At 50.8% G+C, this 2,520-nt stretch overlaps 1 protein-coding gene across 14 annotated transcripts in view; it reads right to left on the bottom strand.

Moving 5' to 3' along the window:
- The window catches only part of Cpeb1 (cytoplasmic polyadenylation element binding protein 1), an 80,694-nt gene that overhangs the window by 24,158 nt on the left and 54,016 nt on the right, over positions 1–2,520 (bottom strand). For 8 of the 14 annotated variants that reach the window (XM_010621150.3, XM_010621152.2, XM_019207058.2 and 5 more), the window contains one exon: positions 638–829. In XM_010621150.3, the coding sequence (XP_010619452.1) occupies positions 638–829 (192 nt within the window). Of the gene's footprint in view, positions 1–637; positions 830–1,031; positions 1,162–1,191; positions 1,280–2,520 lie in introns of those variants that run through there. The other 6 variants (XM_033761106.1, XM_033761104.1, XM_033761101.1 and 3 more) reach the window with 4 other exon arrangements.

Consider the following 2,520-nt stretch of genomic DNA (forward strand, 5'->3'; position numbering starts at 1 on the left):
GGGAGGGCGCGAGCCAGAGAGAGCATTCATGCATGGGCAGGCCTCTGTGGCTACACTAAGTCTCCTCACTTTGCCTACCCCTTTCAAGATCAATGTTCTTAACCTTATGTAAAGGAAGTTTCAATATCCTAGCACTAGGTACCAAGCTTCACCTGAGTTAGTTTTTCCCCCTCACAATGATTCAGGAAGTACCTGCCCTCCATATGTAGCTCCCTAGTTTTAAAAGACACTGAGAGAATCTGGTCATCTAGTAATTAGTCCCTTAAGTCCCCTCCCCCACCTAAAAGTGTTTTGCTTCATCATCTAGAAGACAGGCCTGGGCACCAGGGAGTTAGCTGGATCTTCTCTGCATAAGGCTATCACCCTGGGGACCCTTCTCAGGGCCACCCAGGTATAGACTAACTACTCCAGGGAATTTATCAGGGTAAGTGGAAAAGCCCTGCCTGGCTTTGTGAGCAGCCATCTGTCCTGCCACATTCACAGCTAGCATTTCCATCTCTTGCAAAACAGCTCCATGTTGTGTGTGTGTACAGGGAGTGAGCAAAGGGGAGAAGAACAACTGTTGCTGTAGTTATCCTCCTCCACTACCACCCCCTGCACACCCCACCCCCAAGCTGACTCATTCTCTTGCACTTACCTGAATGTGTGCTGCTCTGGGCTGAGGAGTCTGAGTCCTGGGTGCTCCAGGGTCGGTCCCAGCCTGTTAGACTGAGGGACTGCAGGCCAAGGCACAAGTCATTTGCATCTGGGAGGCCACGGGAAGATTCTTGCGCAGAGGTGGGGAAAAGCATCTTGCTTGTAACTGTTTCTTCAGAGTCCTGGAAGTCTGCTTTGAATGGGAGGATAGTAGAAACCCTAGAGTTAAGGGCTGTTCTTCCCGGTATTATCAACAATAAATACTATTAATAATAGTTTCCCTAGGCTTAGGGGCCAGACATCCAAGCCGGCTGGATGCTGCAGCTGCTGCCTCCACACTTTTGGGGGGGTTTGAGTAAGAGCAGTTGCCATACAGCCCCCTCCCCACAACACACCCCTATCCTGTCTGCAACACAGACTGAGCCAGCATGTGATCAGGCTGCTGATGCTTCCCGCTGCCAGTGACATCAGCCGGCTGAGCCGTGCAATAGAGAGCGGCATCATCCCTCACAGAACGGGGGGAGGAGCAGGAGGGACAACAGGGAGGAGACTTGCCTCCCAGGGAAAAAACAGCACTAGAGCTACTTGGAATAGTCTGGGTGCAGTGCCCGTTAAGTCAGGGTTCTAAGGCAGTGCCCTCTGGTCTCCAGCAATGTGGCCAAGCGGCCCTCAGACAAAACTAAAGTCCTCTTTGCTGACAGCAAAGCCAAAACAGCCGCTGTCAGCTTACGTAGCTCTGCCCTCTGCCTGTCCCTCTCTCCCTCAGCTCTCCATCCCCAAACCCAAAAACACTCTAGTCCTGGACTCTATCCAGCTGCTGGCTCAAGCCCTGGCTTCGCAGCCCAATGCAAAGCTTCACAATCCTGCTAGCAAAAATCCATGTATTCCAATTGGCCCCAGAGCAGCACCCTGACACAGCAGTGTTTACCACCTAAGAACTGGGATAACCTTCAGAAAACATTGCACACTTGGGCCCTAGGGAACACCACCTAGTGCTTCAGGCTTCCCTGGAACAGCTTATCAGAGAAAAGAGGTCAGCTTTGGCAGAGGGAGGGGGAGTCAACTGGACCATTCTAGGTACATCTCACAGGACATGACACACCCACATGCCAGTGAGATCCGCTCTCACTCAGATAATCCCTGTCCCTAGGCTCCTGTATACCAACTGGATGGGCATTAGTCTTGAGCAGAAATATGGGCCCATCTCCTCCCCTGCCTCCTACAAATGAAGGCACAGACTGAGGAAACATTCCCAGGGCAGTATCTAATGGGTCAAAACAAAAGAAACCGTCTCAGAACTGTTGTTATGCCCTATCAGAAACAACATGATCACCTCAGCTGGCTTTGTCAATACTTTTCTCTTCCCTCTTCCCTTTCTGGAGACTTGGAGGTGATTCTGGCCAAACTGACTACCATGGCATCCTTTAATTGCTGGGCTGTCTCTCAGGATGTTTCCCAGGACCAAGGACCCGTTTCTGTGACCACTCACAGCTCTAGCAATGAAGTCTATCTAACTTGGAGATTCTGCTATTTCTTCTTCATCAATGTCTTCTCCTGTATCAGTCATTTTCCAATATGACCGTTGGGCACCTGGCTTCTTCATGAACAGGGTTAGGGCAGTAGTTTCAGGCCTAAGTGGAAGGTTGCTCATACCTGCACCAGGCACACAGCACTCTGCTGGTTTTCTGTTGCAAGCAGCAGCAGATATGGAAAGTATGCCCACCTGGGACCTCCTCCCAGGAGTGGAGCAGGCAAGAAGGGACAGCTGGCCAGAGCCTCTTGCAGTACATCCCACCTAGAGTGTACTTAGGCCTAAAGCCTGGAGGGGGAAAACAGCCTGTATAGGGATTCCTCCCTTGGAAGACTTTTTTTTTTTTTTTTTTT

The sequence above is a fragment of the Fukomys damarensis genome, unplaced genomic scaffold (assembly GCF_012274545.1).
Source record: "Fukomys damarensis isolate Sample0158 unplaced genomic scaffold, DMR_v1.0_HiC HiC_scaffold_7, whole genome shotgun sequence".
Lineage (NCBI taxonomy): Eukaryota > Metazoa > Chordata > Mammalia > Rodentia > Bathyergidae > Fukomys > Fukomys damarensis.